At 41.3% G+C, this 19,300-nt stretch overlaps 1 protein-coding gene across 1 annotated transcript in view; it reads left to right on the forward strand.

Moving 5' to 3' along the window:
• The window catches only part of chmp5b (charged multivesicular body protein 5b), a 31,778-nt gene extending 13,717 nt beyond the window's left edge, over positions 1 to 18,061 (forward strand). Inside the window, exons 2-8 of the mRNA XM_068010105.1 lie at positions 9,432 to 9,536; positions 9,934 to 9,980; positions 10,071 to 10,164; positions 10,427 to 10,498; positions 12,669 to 12,777; positions 16,939 to 17,054; positions 17,543 to 18,061. Of these exons, the coding sequence (XP_067866206.1) occupies positions 9,432 to 9,536; positions 9,934 to 9,980; positions 10,071 to 10,164; positions 10,427 to 10,498; positions 12,669 to 12,777; positions 16,939 to 17,054; positions 17,543 to 17,593 (594 nt within the window). The 3' untranslated portion in view covers positions 17,594 to 18,061. The remainder of the gene's footprint in view (positions 1 to 9,431; positions 9,537 to 9,933; positions 9,981 to 10,070; positions 10,165 to 10,426; positions 10,499 to 12,668; positions 12,778 to 16,938; positions 17,055 to 17,542) is intronic.
• The last annotated feature ends 1,239 nt before the right edge of the window (positions 18,062 to 19,300 follow it).

Raw genomic sequence — 19,300 nt, forward strand, 5'->3', positions numbered from 1 at the left:
TCCATTCGCAGCCTCTCATACTGAAGCAGCCTGTGTCCAGATGCAGCAAGACCTGGACAACATTCAGACTCAGGCTGAGAAGTGGCAAGTAACATGTGTGCCACACAAGTGCCAGGCAATGACCATCTCCAACAAAAGTGTATCTAACCATTTCCCCTTGACATTCAATGGCATTACTATCACTGAATCACCCACCATCAATGTCCTGGGGGTTGCCATTGACCAGAAATTTAACTTGCCACAGCCATATAAATACTGTGGCTACTAAAATAGGTCAGAGTCTGGGAATTCTGCGACGATTAACTCACCTCCTGACTCCTCAATTCCTGTCTACAAGGCACAAGTCAATATGATAAAACAGGATCTGGCCAAAGTGGATTGGGAGCAGCTACTTGTAAGAGAGTCTCCATCAGACCAGTGGGAGTCATTCAAAGAGGAAATAGTGAGAGTTCAGAGCCAACATGTACCCGTTAAGGTTAAGGGTAGGACCAATAAGTCCAGGGAACCCTGGATGTCAAGGAATATAGAGGATTGCATCAGGGAAAAAAAAGGAGGCTTATGGAAGATTCCGAGCGCTGTAAACAGCAGAGGCTCTAGAGGAGTATAGAAAATGTAGGGGGGTGCTTTAAAAAAAGTAATTAGGAGAGCGAAGAGGGGTCATGAGAAAACACTGCTGGGCAAGATAAAGGAAAATCCCAAGGCGTTTTATAAGTATATTAAGGGCAAGAGGATAACCAGGGAAAGAGTAGGGCCATTAGGGACCAAAGTAGCAATGTGTGTGGAGCCAGAGGATATAGGTGAAGTTTTAAATGATTACTTTTCATCTGTGTTCACTATGGAGAAGGACGATGTAGGTGTAGAGATCAGGGAGGGGGATTGTGATATACTTGAACATATTAGTATTGAAAGGGAGGAAGTATTAGCTGTTTTAGCGGGCTTAAAAGTGGACAAATCCCCACGCCCAGATGAGATGTATCCCAGGCTGTTATGTGAGGTATGGGAGGAGATAGCAGGGGCTCTGACACAAATTTTCAAATCCTCCCTGGCCACAGGAGAGGTATCAGAGGACTGGAGGACAGCGAATGCACCATTATTCAAGAAGGGTAGCAAGGAAAGACCAGGTAATTACAGGCCAGTGAGTCTAACATCAGTGGTAGGGAAACAATTGGGAAAAAATTCTGAGGGACAGGATTAATCTCCACTTGGAGAGGCAGGGATTAATCAGGGATAGTCAGCATGGCTTTGTCAGGGGGAGATCGTGTCTAACTAACTTGATTGAATTTTTCCGAGGAGGTGGCTAGATGTGTAGATGAGAGTAAAGCAGTTGATGTAGTCTACATGGACTTCAGTAAGGCTTTTGATAAGGTCCTGCATGGGAAATTGGTTAAGAAGGTAAGAGCCCATGGGATCCAGGGCAATATGGCAAATCGGATCCAAAATTGGCTTCATGGCAGGAGGCAGAGGGGTGATGGTCGAGGGTTGTTTCTGTGGGTGGAAGCCTGTGACCAGAGGTGTACCACAGGGATTGGTGCTAGCACCCTTGCTGTTTGCAGTGTACATTAATGATTTAGACGTGAATATAGGAGGTATGATCAGTAAGTTCGCAGATGATACGAAAATTGATGGTGTCGTAAATAGTGAGGAAGAAAGCCTTAGATTACAGGACGATATAGATGGGTTGGTAAGATGGGCAGAGCAGTGGCAAATGGAATTTAATTCTGAGAAGTGTGAGGTGATGCATCTTGGGAGGATGCATCAAGGGAATATACAATGATGGTAGGACCATAGGAAGTACAGAGGGACCTTGGTGTACTTGTCCATAGATCACTGAAGGCAGCGGCACAGGTAGATAAGGTGGTAAGGAAGGCATATGGGATACCTGCCTTTATTAGCCGAGGCATAGAATGTAAGAGCAGGGAGGGTATGATGGAGCTGTATAAAACGCTAGTTAGGCCACAGCTGGAGTACTGTGTACAGTTTTGGACACCACACTATAGGAAGGATATGATTGCACTGGAGAGGGTGCGGAGGAGATTCACCAGGATATTGCCTGGGCTGGAGCATTTCAGTTATGAAGAGAGACTGAAAAGGCTAGGGTTGTTTTCCTTAGAGCAAAGAAGGCTGAGGGGGGGACATGATTGAGGTATACAAAATTATGAGGGGCATTGATAGATTAGATAGGAAGAAACTTTTTCCCTTAGCGGAGGTGTCAATAACCAGGGGGCATAGATTTACAGTAAGGGGCAAGAGGTTTAGAGGGGATTTGAGGAAAATCTTTTTCACCCAGAAGGTGGTTGGAATCTGGAACACACTACCTGAAGAGGTGGTAGAGGCAGGAACAACATTTAAGAAGTATTTAGATGAGCACTTGAAATGCCATAGCATACAAGGCTATGGGCCAAGTGCTGGAAAATGGGATTAGAACAGGTAGGTGCTTGATGGCCGGCACAGACATGATGGGCCGAAGGGCCTGTTTCTGTGCTGTCTGACTTTGACTCTATGTCAGGAGTGTGATGGAATACTCTCCATTTGTCTGGATGAGTGCAGCTCCAACAACACTCATGAAGCTGGACACCATCTAAGACAAAGCAGCCCACTTGATCAGCACCTCATCCACTCATTCCCTCCACTACTGGCACACAGTGGCAGCAGTGTGTACCATCTACAAGGTGCACTGCAGCAACTCGCCAAACCTTCTTCGACAGCACCTTCCAAAACCGCAACCTCTACCATCTAGAAGAACAAAGGCAGCAGTTGCATGGGAACACCACTACGTGCAAGTCCCTCTCTAAGTCTCTCACACCATCATAACTTGGAACTATATTACTCTTCTTTCAAAATACTGGAACTCCCTAACATCATCGTGGATGTATCTATACCACACGGACTGCAGCGGTTCAAGAAGGTGCCTCACCACCACCACCTTGAGCAATTAAGGATCGGCAATAAATGCTGGCCTTTCCAGCTCGCATCCCAGGCACGAATTGTTTTAAAAAAGTACTTTTGGTAATCACTGTTGTAATGCAGGAAACATGACAGCCAATTTGTGCACAGCAGGCTCCTACAAACAGCAGTGACATTAATGACCACATAGTTTTCTTTTTGTGATATTGGTTGAGCTATAATTATTATCCAGGACACAATGGCTCCCCTTCTCTTTTTCAAAATAGTACCATGGGATCTTTTATGTTCACCTGGGAGGGCAGATGGGGTCTTGGTTTAACATCTCACCTGGAAGACTGCACATCCGACATTGCAGCAATTTCTCGTAGTGGTTTTCTGTTTATTTGAGACAGCACAACATTGTTTTACATTTATGGACTACACTTCAGCCCTCCCTCTGCCCCAAAGTCTAGTTTTTGTTATTACCTTGTACCTTTGTTCATACCAAAGAATGAAAACTTTCAGAGGTCACATGAAGCGACATTGAAGAAAGCTTACAGTCCTGCCACTTGAAGTTTAAATTGTAGTTTCGTTCTAACGTGGTAATTTTTTTGTTTGGTGATTTCCTTAATTTCCATTCTTCTTTGTTGACTTTGATCCCCACTTGTCTCTCTTTATCCACTATTTCTACAGAAGGAAAAAAACAAGTCAAGTAACATAATTGAATGATACAACGCACAAGCAGGCCATTTGGCCCATTATGCCTGTGTTGGCTGTTTGAAAGCTCTATCCAATTTGTCCCATTCCCCTGCCCTTTCCCCATTCCTTTTAAGTATTCAGTTTCCTTTTGAAAGTTATTATTGAATCTGCTTCCACCACCCTTTCAAGCAGTGCATTTCAGATCATAGCTTACTTACACTGTCAAAATCCTTCATGATTTTGAATACCTCTATTAAATCTCCCCTTAACTTTCTCTGCTTTGAGAACAACTAACATTCTACTAAATCTCCTCTGCACCCTCGCTAACACCTTGACATCCTTGCTACAGTGTGATACCCATAATTGGGCACACTAATCCAGCTGGGGTCTAACTAGTATTTTATAAAGGTTTAGCATAAATTCTTTGCTTTTGTACTCTGTGGCCCTATTAATAAAATCAAGAATCCTGTATGTCTTTTTACCAACCTTCTGAACTTGCCCTGCAGGTCTCTCTTTTCATGCCCCTCCTTTAAAATTGTAACCTTTAGTTTATATTGCCTTTCCTCATTCTTTGTACCAAAATGCAACACTTCACACTTCTCTGCGTTAAATTTCACTTGCCATGTGTTTGCTTATTTCATCAGTCTGTCTTCTGAAGTCTGTTGCTGATGTTTACTACATTTGAGTTTCATGTCATGTTCAAACTTATAAATTATGCCTCATACACAAGTCCAGGTCATCAATATATCAAAAAGAACAGTGGTTCTAATATTCTTTTGGGCCTCCTTATCTCGAGAGACAATGGATACGCGCCTGGAGGTGGTCAGTGGTTTGTGAAGCAGCGCCTGGAGTGGCTATAAAGGCCAATTCTGGAGTGACAGGCTCTTCCACAGGTGCTGCAGAGAAATTTGTTTGTTGGGGCTGTTGCACAGTTGGCTCTCCCCTTGCGCCTCTGTCTTTTTTCCTGCCAACTACTAAGTCTCTTCGACTCGCCACAATTTAGCCCTGTCTTTATGGCTGCCCGCCAGCTCTGGCGAATGCTGGCAACTGACTCCCACGACTTGTGATCAATGTCACACGATTTCATGTCGCGTTTGCAGACGTCTTTATAACGGAGACATGGACGGCCGGTGGGTCTGATACCAGTGGCGAGCTCGCTGTACAATGTGTCTTTGGGGATCCTGCCATCTTCCATGCGGCTCACATGGCCAAGCCATCTCAAGCGCCGCTGACTCAGTAGTGTGTATAAGCTGGGGATGTTGGCCGCTTCAAGGACTTCTGTGTTGGAGATATAGTCCTGCCACCTGATGCCAAGTATTCTCCGAAGGCAGCGAAGATGGAATGAATTGAGACGTCGCTCTTGGCTGGCATACGTTGTCCAGGCCTCGCTGCCGTAGAGCAAGGTACTGAGGACACAGGCCTGATACACTCGGACTTTTGTGTTCCGTGTCAGTGCGCTATTTTCCCACACTCTCTTGGCCAGTCTGAACATAGCAGTGGAAGCCTTACCCATGCGCTTGTTGATTTCTGCATCTAGAGACAGGTTACTGGTGATAGTTGAGCCTAGGTAGGTGAACTCTTGAACCACTTCCAGAGCGTGGTCGCCAATATTGATGGATGGAGCATTTCTGACATCCTGCCCCATGATGTTCGTTTTCTTGAGGCTGATGGTTAGGCCAAATTCATTGCAGGCAGACGCAAACCTGTCGATGAGACTCTGCAGGCATTCTTCAGTGTGAGATGTTAAAGCAGCATCGTCAGCAAAGAGGAGTTCTCTGATGAGGACTTTCCGTACTTTGGACTTCGCTCTTAGATGGGCAAGGTTGAACAACCTGCCCCCTGATCTTGTGTGGAGGAAAATTCCTTCTTCAGAGGATTTGAACGCATGTGAAAGCAGCAGGGAGAAGAAAATCCCAAAAAGTGTGGGTGCGAGAACACAGCCCTGTTTCACACCACTCAGGATAGGAAAGGGCTCTGACGTTCTAATACTGACCCTTGGAAAACACCACTATATGCCTTCCTTTAGCTAAAAAAAAGCATTCACCATTGCTGCTTTCTGTCCCTTAGCCAGTTTCGTATCTGTGCTGCCAGTGTTGCTGTAATCATATGGGTTTCAATTTTGCTAACAAGTCTATGATGTGACATTTCATCAGATGCCTTTTTGAAAGTTCATATACCTAACATCAACCACACTACCTTTTCAAGCCTCTGTTACTTCATCAAAGAACTCCAGCAAATTAGTCAAACGTGATTTGCCTCTAACAAATCTATGCTGGTTGCCATTTATTCACTCACATTTTTCCAATTTTGTCCCAAATTATCGTGTCTAAATGTTTCCCCACCATCAACATTAGGCTGACTGGCCTGTAATTGACTGAGCTTATCACTTTTTTAGCATCTGGATGCAAATCTATGTATGTAAGTAAACTTTAACTGAATTGGTGGAAGTGAGCACATTTGTGTCGAGGTGTTCACTCATGTCAGTCGTAGCTCTGAACTGGGTTGACTAGGCAAGAGCCAAACAAGAGCAGCACTCCCTTTTTGAGTAAGAGTAAGTAAATAATGGAGAAATTAGGCTCCTAAGCTGTTCTTGCATACCTCAATGTTGAGCAGTTCAGCTGGCCTACGGCTGATTGATTCTGGAATTGTTCTAAAGTGACTGGTCTGTTCATCATTTCCTCGACCATGTGTTAACAAAATTGCAGCTCTGTGCTTATTAGGTCCACGTGTCTCATTTGGACCAAGGGATGGAAGTTGTGTTAAGAGCATTGATTGTTGTAAGTTGCTTACCAGTAACAATCTTAAGATTTCAAACACACACAAGATTTACTGTAGCACAATCGGTGCTTCTATGATCTAGGGGATGACGTTATTTTAGGGTTTATGGAAGTGGGTTCAAAGCAAAGTATGTTTCTCTTTCTCACTGACCCCCCCCCCCCCCCCCCCCTCCCCCCACCAACAACTCTTGCCAATTGTAAAATATGATGGGCATTGGTTTTACTGTTTTAAACATTTCGGCCATCACGTTTATGATGCGTGCTGTTTAATTCTTTATTCAGCCAACACAGCAACAGTGTCGCTCAGCAAATACTTCCAGTGGGGGTAGAAATCTTATCTATTTCTGAATGGAGATCCAGAGCCTTTAAAAATTACACCAGCAGTACTGTCTAATGCCATTGCCATTAGCTTTTTGCTTTCCTGGAAAATATGGAACCTCTAAACAGTAATTAAAAATCTTATGTAACAAAACTGGAACTTGACTTATTGTTAACCAAAAACAGTGGTACTTTTTATAGGGAATAGCAATTCTTTGCCTCTTATAGGCAAAACCTCTGGTTTTCCTTTTATTTTACCATAAAGCAAATGGAAGTGACAAATGCTATTCCCAAAGCACCTGGCAAAAATTTCACTATTCCATGTAAATTGAAACAATGGTTCAAATACTATCAAGCAGTGACTGTTAATAACTAGTGACTTTGCCTTGATGTCCATCAACAAAAAAATACTGATCTCCATTAAGTTAGTGGAAACACATACAACACTCGCTGATGTCAGGTGAGCATAAATCTGAAATTTTCCTGACCTTCAGATATCATATTTCCATACAGAAGTGCAAGCACTGATTTCAACAAGGCTTATGCTATTCACTAAAAGAGTGTTGTATTTTTTGTTAAAGTGGGATGTGATTTACATTGAGATGTCATAATGTTCTCATTTAATTAAAAGTTAATTCGTAACACCACAATTTGGGTATAACTATTTTAACGGTTACCAGCCTAGTATATATTGCTGCTTGCCAGTGGTGAGTGCTGCCTAACACCTTTGCACCTATAGTTTGGAACTCTGTTTCTACCAGCCAAATAAATATTGTCAGAGTCCTGTAAGCAGTTTTACAGTCAAACTAGGTTAGACAAGTTGTAAGATAAATTGATTTCCAATCAACATTCATAAATCTGAATGCGTATTTTGGTTCTGATTGAGATGCACTGCTAGAATCTCTGTACCTTACATGATTAGAACATGTATGTCTTGAAGCTGGTTATGCAGCCTCAGCCTACCCTGCCCAGACATTTCTGTACTTGATGGGTTCTATAGAGATGGCAGCTACGCACTACTGGCCCGATTCTTCATATGCAGGTTAATTCAAGGGAGTGTGAGGATTACAGATGACTCGATTTTGGTCCTTATCAATGCCCCCAACACACTTTTTAGGAAGAGTCATTGACTAATGATGGGGAGTGTGTCCTATTTTTCCTCCCCTTCCTGGTCCAAGGGCACTGAGGCCAACTGTGTGGCTTCACTGCTGCCTGGTTGAGATTCTATATTTTTACATTAAAAAAACTTTTGTTTCTTACTTGAAGTGATAGCAGTGGGCACTAATGGTGGAGATGAGAAGAAAGTAATTCAGGAAGTGTTCTGGTTCTCTGTTGTATAGTAATAGATTCTCATTTAATTCACATTTGTGTTATTTGGGTCATCATATAGAATATGCGGATCATTTGAAACTAATTTGAAGTCTTGAGTTTGTGTTTCTCTTTGTGGGCCGACCTGCTGCTAACTTTTAGAAGTGTTTCTCTAAATGTCATTAATCCAATTTGGCAAATTAGCCAACTAAATTATAAAATGGACTAGAATAATACATTAAAAGCAGTAAGTAGATCACCACGTTAATTCCATGTTAAAGTACATAGAAAACTGTCAACCTACCTTGGGTTGTACCCCATTTAAACAGTGTCCATATTTACCTGCAGTATCTTCTATGCCTGAAGGTAATGACAGTGAGACACCTTTGCAATATAAAAAGTAATGTCACATATTATGGGTGGGGGGGGGGGGGGGGGAATCCAAAAAAAATTAGTATTTTGAGTGGCAGGAAAAAGTTCCACTGTGCAACCACTTTGTGGCCGCACATAAATTGATACGCCATTATCCTGCTGACTGATTTTAGGGTGAAGATTGAATTGTATGCAGTTTGAAAATTTTGTATATCTATAAAGTGTACTGGAAATGTTTGTTACTGAATTTATAGCTAAGTATTCATTGAAAAAGTGAAGAGATGGACGAATGGATTAAATATATATGCATAAATGTCCCTTCAGGAGTGGTCCTGCTCGAGAGGCATGACTCACCTATACTCCCATCAACAACACTTCCAGCCATACTCCACACCTTATTGTAAACCCAATAATGGTTTTCATTTGTTTCTCCTTGCCCCTGCCCCACACCTTACCTTCTGTCCACCTCTCTTCACTCATCCTCTGCTGACTTAGATCACCACCCCATTAGGGGAACTTTGCCGCTCCCATATCTGCACTGAAAATGCTCTTTTCTCAACCTGCAAAGAATTTCATAAGCCTTTTTCCCTAGCTAAGGGAATTGCCAGTATCTTCCACACCCTTACTGAAGATTACTAACTCTAACCCGATCTAGCATCCCCTTCCTCATCCCTTTCTTCCTCTTCCTCTTTTCCCAGCTGTCCTTTGTCCCAAGCCTCTTCTGCATCTTGCTACACAGATCTCTTTTCTGTCATTTTTTTCTGTCCCTGTCACCAATATTCTGCTCTCCCACCTATCTTCTCAGCTGCAGACGAGTTATGTACTGGAGATAAAAGAGAGATTTTATATATTCTTATGAAGAGATTGGTGTAATACTGAAAGCTATTATTTCTTCTGTCTTTTTTCTTCCTCTGCTGTCAGTTCCATTTGAAGGAATGACAAAATTTATAAGTTAATAAAAGCAGTAAATGCTGGAAATACTCAGAGGGTCTGGCAGCATCTGTGGAGAGAGAAACAGTTAATGTTTCAGATCTGTGACCTTCCATCGGAACTTAAGTATTTTTTTTTGTTCAGGTTGATGGCAGAGCAGAATCTATTGATAAGAAAATCGCTAGGCTTGATGTTGAACTGGCCAAGTACAAAGACCAAATGAAGAAAATGAGAGATGGTGCATCAAAGGCAAGTACTTAATAAATTTTGATGGCAGAAAAATACCAAGGACAGAAGCTTGTTTTCTGCCATATATTTGTATTTAGCGACGTGAGATGAAAATGCATTTTGTTAAGAAGAATTTATAATTCAAGAAAATAAACTACTATTCCTTACGTGGATAATGCTATCAAATCATAATACTTAAAACTGGAGCTAAGCAGTGCCAAGGGCATTTAAAAAAAAATCTGTGAAGATGACGACATTATTGTGAATATAGTTAAATGTTCCACAATGGTCTATTCTTAAGATTTGGCTCCGCATCTCACTATAGGAGTTTTAGCTTTTTTGTAAAGAGTGGTGGGTTGTGTACTCTTTGGTTTTTAATTACATTAGCAAAACACTCATGACTTTTTTTGCTTTCTAGAACATGGTAAAGCAAAAGGCAATGCGAGTCTTGAAGCAGAAGAGAATGTGAGTTTTTTTTTCTTGACCTTGATTATAGTGTATTCAAAATAATTTAAGCAATAAACATTTTTGAATGTATTTGGTGTTCAATGATAGGTATGAACAACAGAGGGACAATCTAATGCAGCAGTCGTTCAACATGGAACAAGCCAACTATACCATACAGACATTGAAAGATACAAAGACTACGGTAAAATGAAATAGCTCAGCGTATCTGCAGTACTGCCCTAGTGATATACTAGTGTAAAATTGTTTAACTATGTGTCCCATATGCATATTAATGCAGAAAAGTAAAAATGAGTGACATCTTCACAGTATTGTGGATAAAGTTCCAAATGCTGACTTTATGTTAAGAAAACAACATACAATTTGCTAAAGTAATGAGTAAATTATACTAAACTAAATTTCATTGAATTGTGCAGTGTTATTCTGATGTTTGATCTGTTGTGTAGGTAGATGCCATGAAAACTGGTGTCAAGGAAATGAAGAAAGCTTACAAACAAGTCAAGATTGATCAGATTGAGGTGAAGTAATGTCCTCTGCTCTGTTCTAACTGAAATCAGTCTCAGATTTGAAAATGTTAATTGAATTAGCATCTGCTGCTTTTTTGGAAGAGTTCCATACTTCTACCAGCCGTTGTGTGAAGAGGTGTTCCTAACTTTATTCCTGAATGGCCAGGATTATATATCTTTGTATCTGATTCATAATTTTGATGACTTTCATGTCTTTTCTCTGTTGCCACCATTCCTGAGCCAAATACATGCTTCATTGAGAAAGCAGCCGGTTGATTTGTTTTCAAGTCTCTGCTATTGCTGTTCCAAGGAGATTGCTAGGGACACATGAGTGGCCTGGAACAAGACTTTCTTAACATTGGTGCTCCAATATTCTGCCAGTTATAATTTATTGGCTCTTCCTCGTACTCTCCTTATCATGTACTTCATATATTAAGAATTACTTTGAAATGCATGACTTATGTAAGCAGATGCTGTAGCCATTTTATGTACAGCAGGCAATCTTTTTAGGTGGTGGTGTTTGACTAGGATACCAAGAAAATATCCTCCTTTTTGAATAGTGTCCTGGGATTTTTAATGCCTCCTTTTAATCTTTGGAACAAACAGATGAGGCATTGGTTTAGCATTATCTAAAGGACACAGCACTTCTGACAATGCTCAGTGCTGTGTTACACTGGTTTATATGCAAGTCCTGTTATAGAATCACAGACTGATGCAGAGCAGAAGGGGGCCATTCAACTCATCGTGCCGGCTCTTTGAAAGAGCTGTTCAATTAGTACTACTCCCCTGCCTTTTCGCTATTACTCTGCAAGTTTTTCCCTTCAAGTATTTATCCACTTCTTTTTGAAAGTTATTATTAAATCTGCTTCCACTACCTTTTCAGGCATTGCATTCCCAAAGATAACAAAAAATTTCTCCTCATCTCGCCTCTGGATCATTTGCCAGTTACCTTAAATCTGTGTCCTCTGGTCACTGAGCCTTCTGCCACCGGAAACCACTTGGTCTTATTTATTCTAAAAAAGCCTTTCATGATTTTGAACACCTCTATAATGTTAATCTTCTCTGCTCTAAGGAGAACAACCCCAGCTTCTGTAGTCTCTCTACATAACTTGAAGCCCCACACCTTTATGCTATCAGTTAAGTTAAGCTGATAGCATATCCATTTATCTAATATTTGCAAACTTTGTGGTTTGTCTAAATTTGAACATAATACTTCATTTCTTTCTCTCAGTATAAAATATTTACTAAGCAAATACTCTGAATTGATGTAGTTAATTCTTGAGGATTACAGTATCTGCATCAAAATCAAATGCTGGGTATGCACTACACTGTTACTCTGTGTGTAACCAGTTAACAAAAGTTATAAATTTTGATGGGGACTTTGGAGTCAAACTGAAGCTCTTTACAATAGATTATGAAACTGACTAAATTAAAGAAAGTGTGTTCAGCCAAGGCTGGGTCAGGCCACAGAAAAGGCTCAACTGTAACTAATTTGAAGACTGTTTTATCTTCATTGTCGATTGACTATGACTGTCCTCCACACCACTTTAAGGCAGTGCCGCCAACCTTAGTGGAGTGCTTCAGACTGTTCATAGTTACTCTTCCATTGACTTGTGTACTGCAACTGCCTCATGGCTTGCAGGTTGTTGATGCTGTTAGTCAGCGCAAAGGTTAGCCTTTTGAGAGCATCTTCTAAATCAAGGTTCCCATTAGCTGTCTCTAGTTGTTCAGTTGGCATTTTTTGGAATGCCAGGTTACTTAACTGCTGCCCGCCACTCGGCATTGACAAGTCACATTGTACTGTCCATGTCGTTATGGTAGCTGGTTTTAACATATGACCTGACTCTGAATTTCTGTAATTCTACCAAAAGATAAACCTTAGAAATATACAAGAAATCATTTCACAGATATACAACCGACAATAAGTTTTTTCGAGAATGTTTAACATTTAGTTGCCTAAGCTGTTATTGGGAATGAAGATGCTTTCTCCTAATTTTCACAAGTTAGCATCTCTGCATGGCAAACCAATCAACTAATTAATAAATCAGTGAGATTGCTCTTATTTGGAGTGCATGTTTCCAGTGTTACATGAAGAAATTGCTTTGAAGTAACTTGTTGCTGCAAGAATGCCTTCCAGACTGTACATGATATATTGTGATTTATCCATTATTGGTCTCCACAGAACATACAAGATCAACTGGAAGACATGATGGAAGAAGCAAATGATGTACAGGAAGCCTTGAGTCGCAGTTATGGAACGCCAGAGATTGATGAGGATGATCTTGAAGCGGGTGAGAATGAAGTCCCCATAACTCATAATAACTATAGGCGACACAAGGTTATAATCTCATGAGACCTCCCTGCCAGCATAGATGTTGGAGATTCGTGTTGTAGCCCTACTTGCAAGCTATGCTTAAATCCAGAACGGCTATGTGCTGGTAGCAGAGATTCACACAACTACCCTCACTATATTTTAGTGGTTCCAATTTTGTCACAAAATGTCAGTATTTTCAAAATATTGGATATACATGATTCACAATATCATTTCTATGTCCGTGTTGAGCATCAGAACACAATTATAATTTTGTTTGGGAGAACAGTAATAAGATACAGTTGTGCACAAGATGGTTGTGGTTGTTGGAGGCCAGTTATTTTAGCCCCAGGACATTGTTGCAGGAGTTCTTTGGTGCAGTGTCCTAGGCTCAGCCATCTTCAGTTACTTTATCAATGGCCTTCCCTCCATCATAAAGTCAGAAGTGGGGACATTTGCTGCTGATTGCACAGTGTTCAGTTCCATTCGCAACTCTTGAGATAATGAAACAGTTGATGCCAACGTGCAGCAAGACCTGGACAACAGTCAAGCTTCGGCTGATAAGTGGCAAGTAACATTTGTGCCATGTAAGTGCCAGGCTATGACCATTTCCAACAAGAGAGTATCTAACTACCTCGCCTTGACATTCAACAGCATTACCATTGCTGAATTCCCTACCATTAACATCCTGGGTGTCCCATTGACCAGAAACACAACTGGACCGCCTACATAAATACTGTGATTACAAGAGCAGATCAGAGGCTGGGTATTCTATGGCGATTGACTCACCACCTAACTCTGCAAAGCCTTTTCTCAAGGCACAAGTCAGGAGTATGATGGACTGCTTTCCACTTGCTTGGATGAATGCAGTTGCACCAACACTAAGAAGCTCGACATTGTGCAGGACCATGCACCCTGCTTTGTTGGCATCCCATCCACCACCTCAAACATTCACTCCCTCCACTTACGGCGCATCGTGTTTGCAGTGTGTAGCATCTACAAGATGCACTGCAGCAACTCGCCAAAGCTTCTTCGACAGCACCTCCCAAACCTGTGACCTGCACCGCCCAAAAAGACACGGGCAGCAGATGTGTGGGAACACCACCACCTCACAGTTCCCATCTAAGCCACACACCATTATGACTTGGAAATACATCGCCACTCTTTCATCATTGCTGGGTCAAAATCCCGGAGCTTGCTACCCGACAGCTCTGTTGGGAGTATCTTCGCCACATAGATTGCAGCGGTTCAAAAAGGCCATCTCAATGGCAGTTAGGGACGAGCAATAAATGCTGGCCCTGCCAGCGCCTACATCCCATGAATGAATGAGGGTAAAAAAGCAGTTATGAACAACTTGCCTGTTCATTTGGCAAGCTTATCCATGAGACAATCCTGCTTAATTAGATTCTCCTGAAAGTTCTCGTAGTGATTTGACCAAATTGCGACATATTGGAAATGATTTTAGTGGACTTTGTTTCACTTAATAAAATTATAGTTAAAACATTATTTTAAATATTAATGAGACAGCCTGATAATGCACAAAGTCAATACACAGTGTTGGTGTATAGGTGTGTTGTGCCTTGATTTGCACATGGCAGGTTCAAAATCTTTTTGCCTCGTTGTGTCTGACAGAAAAGAAGGGAAATCTAATGCCTGAGTCACTATGGCACGCTTGTGTACTCCTAGTCATAGAGTTATACAGCACAGAAACAGCCCATTGTGTCTGTGCAGACCACCAAGCACCTATCTATTCTAATCCCATTTTTCAGCACTTGGCCTGTAGCCTTGTATGCTGTGGCATTTCAAGTGCTCATCTAAATACTTGAATGTTGTGAGGGTTCCTGCCTTTACCACCCCTTCAGGCAGTCTGTTCCAGATTCCAACCACCCTCTGGGTGAAAACATTTTTCCTCAAATCCCCTCTAAACCTCCTGCCCCTTACTTTAAATCTGTGCCCCCTGGTTATTGACCCCTCCGCTAAGGGAAAAACTTTCTTCCTATCTATCCTATCAATGCCCCTCAATTTTGTATACCTCAATCAGGTCCCCCCTCAGCCTTCTCTACTCTAAGGAAAATAACCTTAGCCTATCCAGTCTTTCTTCATAGTTGAAATGCTCCAGCCCAGGCAACGTCCTGGTGAATCTCCACTGCACCCTCTCCAGTGCAATCACATCCTTCCTATAGTGCGGTGCCCAGAACTGTACATATTACTCTGGCTGTGGCCTAACTAGCGTTTTATACAGCTCCATCATAACCTCCCTGCTCTTGTATTCCATGCCTCGGTTAATAAAGGCAAGTATCCCATATGCCTTCCTATCCACCTTATCTACCTGCGCTGCTGCCTTCCGTGATCTATGGACACGTACATCAAGGTCCCTCTGTACTTCCTAGGGTCCTACCATCCATTGTATAGTCCCTTGCCTTGTTAGAGCTCCCAAAATGCATCACCTCACACTTCTCAGGATTAAATTCCATTTGCCACTGCTGCGCCCATTTTACCAGCCCATCGATATCGTCCTGTAATCTAAGGCTTTCCTCCTCACTGTTTACGACACCACCAATTTTCGTGTCATCTGCGAACTTACTGATTATACCTCTTATATTCAAGTCTAAATCATTAATGTATACTACAAATAGCAAGGGTGCCAGCACCAATCCCTGTGGTACACCACTAGTCACAGGCTTCTACTTGCAAAAACAACCCTCAACCATCATCCTCTGCCTCCTGCCACTAAGCCAATTTTGGATCCAATTTGCCAAGTTGCCCTGGATCCCATGGACTCTTACCACCTTAACCAATCTCTCATGCGCGACCTTATCAAAAGCCTTACTGAAATTTATGTAGACTACATCAACTGCTCTACCCTCATCTACACATCTAGTCACCTCCTCGAAAAATTCAAACAAGTTTGTTAGACACGATCTCCCCCTGACAAAGCCATGCTGACTATCCCTGATTAATCCCTGCCCCTCTAAGTGGAGATTAATCCTGTCCCTCTGAATTTTTTCCAATAGTTTCCCTACCACTGATGTTAGACTCACTGGCCTGTAATTACCTGGTTTATCTCTGCTACCCTTCTTGAACAATGGTACCACATTCGCTGTCCTCCAGTCCTCTGGTACCTCTCCTGTGGCCAGAGAGGATTTGAAAATTTGTGTCAGAGCCCCTATCTCCTCCCTTGCCTCACATAACCGCCTGGGATACATCTCATCTGGGCTTGGGGATTTATCCACTTTTAAGCCTGCTAAAACAGCTAATACTTCCTCCCTTTTAATGCTAATATGTTCAGGTATATCACAATCCCCCTCCCTGATCTCTACACCTACATTGTCCTTCTCCATAGTGAACACCGAGGAAAAGTAATCAATTAAACCTCACCTATATCCTCCGGCTCCCCAAACATATTGCTACTTTAGTCCCTAATGGGCCCTACTCTTTCCCTGGTTATCCTCTTGTCCTTAATATACTTATAAAACGCCTTGGGATTTTCCTTTATCTTGCCCGCCAGTGTTTTTTCATGACCCCTCTTCGCTCTCCTAGTTAAGTACCCCCCTACACTTTCTATACTCCTCTAGGGCTCCACTATTTTCAGTGCTCTGAATCTGCCATAAGCTTCCTTTTTTTCCCTTATCCAATCCTCTATATTCCTTGACATCCAGGGTTCCCTGGACTTATTGGTCCTACCCTTCACCTTTATGAGAACATGTTGGCCTTGAACTCTCACTATTTCCTTTTTGAATGACCCCCACCAGTCTGATGTAGACTTTCCTACAAGTAGCTGTTCCCAGTCTACTTTGGCCAGATCCTGTTTTATCATATTGAAACCGGCCTTCCCCCAGTTCAGTACTTGTATTTCCGGTCCCTCTTTGTCCTTTTCCATAACAACCTTAAATCTTAGAGTTATGGTCACTATCCCTGAAATGCTCCCCCATTGACACTTCTACCACTTGTCCGGCTTCATTCCCTAGGATTAGGTCCAGTACTGCCCCTTCTCTTGTAGGACTACTTATGTGTTTTATAGCATTGTCGGAAAGAATTTGGGTTTGAGGATGCTTACCTCAGCCAAAGATTAGTACATTGATTAGGTGGATGTAAGAAAATGTACATTTATATACTCTGATACGTTGTTTTATACATTCAGAGCTGGATGCATTGGGTGATGAGCTTCTAGCTGATGAGGACTCATCCTATCTGGATGACGCTGCATCTGCACCATCTATTCCTGAAGGTGTTCCCACTGACGCAAAAACCAATAAGGTATGTTTCATAACATTCCGTCTAAGCTACTATCTTTAAACATGTTTCTCTTCACATTTATGTATTTGTAGGTATATTTTTCTGAATATATAGTGGCTATTGTTTTGTAATATTGCTAGTCTATCCAATATATGACACATTAGCACCATAGATCCATGATTACAAAAATGACTGCACTTGATCCCATCAACCCCCAATACTGTCAAGTGGTGTAAAAGCTGCCTATGTCTCCAGAATATATGGTGGACAACAGTGACATGTTTTAAGCACCAAAGCATTTTTCACAACTTCATGCAATGTGTACTGCCTGTTATTTTGATAAGTTTACATTCGTTAACATCTGAAGGTTGCATTTGATATTAGTCTTATAGCCCACTTCAATTCAACAGTTATGTTCTCTACATGGACTGTACTCAAGTACAGTCAGCTGTAAAGTGTAATTTTTTTTTAAACTAACGACCTAAATTAAGACTTATTTGTGTTTTCAGGATGGTGTACTGGTGGACGAATTTGGCTTACCTCAGATCCCTGCTACTTAACGCATGCTTTCAAGCAAATTTGTAATGAAACAATGTTTTTTGTATGTATATTGTCATTTGCTAAGAATATATTTCAAAACTAAAACTTGGACTAATCATAACCTTGGTCACTACATTATGGAATTGTGCTGGAAAGAATCATACATGTAGACATCTTAATGATTACCGCAGGGGGCCTTTTAAATTTCTATTGAATTCCTTGAAATAATGTGCAAGAAATATCTTGCAGAATCTTGACTCTTGGTATTTCCCCCACAGCCTGCGTACTTGTGATGATTACATGTACTCATCTAATATTTTACTTTGCAATGGATTCCAAGCATGATGTACAGAAAAGTGGTTTGTGGAAAACTTTGTGTGGGATTCTGTTGACCTGACGTACTTTAATAAACTTGCTGCACGGGCAGGCTATTTAAGCTCTGTAAATCTTTTTTCTTTTTATTATTGCAATAAATAATTTTCACATGATTGCAGTCTTCTAATTGACATCCATTTCTGTGTAAGATGTAACTGATGAATTGACTCCTAACTGGTTTTGCTGAATTGAAGAAAACTTGATGCATAAAATACTGAAAATTCAATTTGTCTGGTTGAAATAAATGTCTTTACCATTAACACGTGTGTTGGAATCCAGCCCAAATAGGTAGGATGAAAGTCCACTTTTTTTCCCCCCACACACCACCTCCCCCCAACTTCCCTCCCCCTCTTGGATTTTATGTGGAATTAGTTTTGGCAATAGCTATCTAGTAGACAATAAGCACATGTTGACAGCAATGCTTTTCACTGAATCATGGAATGTTACAGCACAGGGACGTTAGATCTGTGCTGCTGTTTATTCGTCACATGATCCATCTAGTCTCATTTGATTCCCGTGTTTACTGTCAATACGCTATCAGTCTCTTTAGGCAATTATCTAATTCCATTTTAAAAGAATTATGCACTCTGCTTCAACAGTGGCTTTATCAGAATTCTCCATTCTTGCTACCTTCTATGTGAAAATTTATTTTCTAATCTTTCCTTTAATTCTGTTGTGGGAAACAAAAGTTTCAGTGGTTCTGTAGTGGGGGGTGCTGTTTAAGGGGGCATTGGGCCTAGTGTTGAGTCAGAACAGAGGCAGCTTGATTTTGCATCTGCCTTGTGTAGTTTATGTTGGGAGTACTTAGTGCCAAAATTGGACAAATCTTCAATTTTCCAGCACTGATAAACTTGTCTTGATGAGCGCATACTTCTATCAAAAAAGAGCATTTCAAAAGTTTTGCAATTTTATTTTTCCAAAAATCACTATCAAATGTGAAAATGTTAATTAAATAGGATCCCAAATGTCACCTTCATTTACAGGACCACTTTTTATTTGTTTCTAATTTCATAAAAATTGCAGAATCGTTGGGCACAAAGCTTTCAGTGAATTCTGTTTTAGAGCTTTGATCGTTATTGATGGATTGGAGTGTGGTACAGAAACACAAGATCTTTAAATTCACTTTGACATTTATGTTTGAAACTAGCCAAATCCCGACATTGCTTCAACTTCAGCTTCTGTTTATACAGTACCTTTTTCCATATAAAATCTCTCCATGGTGCTTCAGAGATAGCCATATGGAAGACAGCCACTATGCTAAGGAAGCAGAAATTGAGAGGTTTCCAAGAACTTCGTCAAAGGGGTGGTTTTAAAGGAGGATGGAGAGGTGGAGGGGCTTAGGAAAGGGATTT

The sequence above is a fragment of the Heterodontus francisci genome, chromosome 2 (assembly GCF_036365525.1).
Source record: "Heterodontus francisci isolate sHetFra1 chromosome 2, sHetFra1.hap1, whole genome shotgun sequence".
In the NCBI taxonomy this organism is placed as follows: Eukaryota; Metazoa; Chordata; class Chondrichthyes; order Heterodontiformes; family Heterodontidae; genus Heterodontus; species Heterodontus francisci.